Here is a 2380-nt window from a genome sequence, read left to right as displayed (position 1 = left end):
TTTTTCGGGGAAATTTAGGAAATAAGAAAATTATACCCATTTTATTTCCGATATATCTTTTTTAATTTTCAGTGTTTTTGTTTTTTCTGTATTTAGAACTAAAAATACGTGCACTTTACAGTATATATCTTTCTGGATTTATGAATGACGAGATTATACCCTTCCGCAGTAAAAATTTTTTTTTAAAGAACCTAAATATATCGAAAAGGTTTCGTAATCTTGTAAATCTAAAGCACTTTCTTCTCTTACTTGACGTAGAATAGCCTGAAAATCGTCTTCTCTGGTCCCTTCGCACTTTCCGCCTAAAAAACGGACTTATTCGGAATATATATCTGCAATTTTAGTTGGAATTTTTTTTCTTTTTGCTACCATTAGTTCGTATTTTAAGTCTGGGTAATCTTATAGTAAAATCCTAAGTTTATTTGAGGGAAAGATTTCGTTAATGTAATGATTTTCATCCTTAATACGTATGTTTTGTAAGGATAATTTTAGTATTTCGATGATTTATTAAGGAGTTTATGGGGATAAACGAAATATTAATGAGAGAGAGGTTTAAAGTTTTGTCCCATAATTTAAAAATACTTTTTGAGAGTGATTTTAAATTTCTTCACAGGTTAATATTAGTATTTCTGATTCGTTTTGCATTTATTATTATATTTAATATATATATATATATACATATATACAAATAAATATAAAAAATATGAATAAATAATATATATACTTATATTGATAATTATATATATATAATTTATTTTATATTTATATTTATTTTATTATTATTTTTATTTCAAGATATTTATTTATATTATTTTTAGATAAATGGTTATATATATTATTTTTTTTAAAAAAACTATTTTGTTTTGTTAAGTTTATATATAATTTTTATTTTCATTTATTAATTTATAAATATATATATATATGTATTATTTTTTAGTATTTTTTTTAATATATATTTTGTTAATTATTTATTTAATATTTTCAATTTTATATATTTCTTCGTTTTTTATTTTTTGTTTTTTGTTATAATTTAATAAATCATCATTAAATGAAATATTTTTACTTCATAATTTTTTTTATTTATCTAGTTTTCTCTAATTTAAAAGAGATCTTATAAAAATAATTTTTAAGTTTTATTTAAAAATTATTATTCATATTATCAAAAAAAATTATAAATTAATTTTTTTTTTTTTATAATTAAAAAATTAAAATATAAATATTTTCATATATACCACTCTTTTTAAAAACGAAACAATAATATAAATAATTTAATAAATTTTCTAAAAAGTAAAAGAAATTTATTATAAATAAATAAAAAACAAAAAATGATAAATAAAAAAGACCAAAAAGAATAAGAACAAGGATATCAAACAATTTTATATTCTATTGGGTAATTTATATATATAAAAAAAAAAATAAAAAACATAAATAATAATTAAACAAAAAAGTTAAAATCCATTATAAAATTGGGAAATGAGCGGTTATTCTTTTTTTTTTTAAAATAAATAAATAATAAATAGTCAGGAACGGACATATAAAAAGATTATAAGACTTAGATATATAATCAAGTGTAATAGAAATAATGGGAACAAATGTCGCCACAAATTATATAACATCACCAGCAGATCCGAAAGATATATTAGGAATAAAATTATAATATTTAATATTAATAGTTAAAAATGTAAAAAGAAATAAACTAGAAAACAAAACAAAAACCAAAAAAAATATAAAAAAAAAAAAAAAGCTATAAAAATATTTCACATTTGAAGTTTAAATACAAGACGATAAAGGAATAAGAAGACGTTTTAGATCTTCCAATTTCCAATCTACTACTAGGGTAAAGCCTTTAATGTGTAGTATGTAAAACTATATATAAATGAGCATTAATTAATATATATATATATATTATCAATATATATATATATATATATATATGTATATGTATTTTTAAACTGAAATTCTTTATAAAGGCCGATGAGGCTAGATGAAGGATGGAATCAAATATAATTAAATTTGTAAGATTTTACTAATAAAGCTTATGGAACTAATTATATGGAAACTATTCGAGTTTAAATACATGCAAATTGTAGAATCAGAAGAATCTATTTTGCTGATAGAGTGTATTCGGAAGAAGAATTACCTCCTGAATTTAAGCTTTTTTACCAATTTAAGTAATAAAAGAAAAAAAAAAAAATATATATATATATATATATATATATATTATTATTATTATTATTATTATTATTATTTATTATTATTATTATTATTATTATTATTATTATTATTATTATTATTATTATTATTATTATTATTATTATTATTATTATTATTATTATTATATATATATATATATATATATATATATATATATATATATATA

At 17.5% G+C, this 2380-nt stretch overlaps 1 protein-coding gene across 1 annotated transcript, besides 5 other annotated features; it reads left to right on the top strand. All coding sequences in view use genetic code 6, as the record gives it.

Annotated features, from left to right (window-relative positions):
* Positions 1 to 739: 739 nt before the first annotated feature.
* Positions 740 to 791: a microsatellite.
* Positions 750 to 791: a microsatellite.
* A 658-nt stretch (positions 792 to 1449) lies between these two features.
* Positions 1450 to 2164, top strand: IMG5_040370 (hypothetical protein; the record flags this gene model as incomplete). The annotated part of the gene is made up of 3 exons (XM_004038927.1): positions 1450 to 1681; positions 1745 to 1856; positions 1985 to 2164. Coding segments are annotated over 3 exons (522 nt in total), but the record flags the coding sequence as incomplete, so codon positions are not given.
* Positions 1891 to 1941: a microsatellite.
* Positions 2165 to 2193: 29 nt separating the features above from the next.
* Positions 2194 to 2380: a microsatellite.
* Positions 2219 to 2339: a microsatellite.

This window comes from Ichthyophthirius multifiliis (assembly GCF_000220395.1).
Source record: "Ichthyophthirius multifiliis unplaced genomic scaffold scaff_1120509249885, whole genome shotgun sequence".
Lineage (NCBI taxonomy): Eukaryota > Ciliophora > Oligohymenophorea > Hymenostomatida > Ichthyophthirius > Ichthyophthirius multifiliis.
The sequence above is the reverse complement of the archived record's forward strand: the minus strand, read 5'-3'. Positions and strand labels throughout refer to the sequence as shown.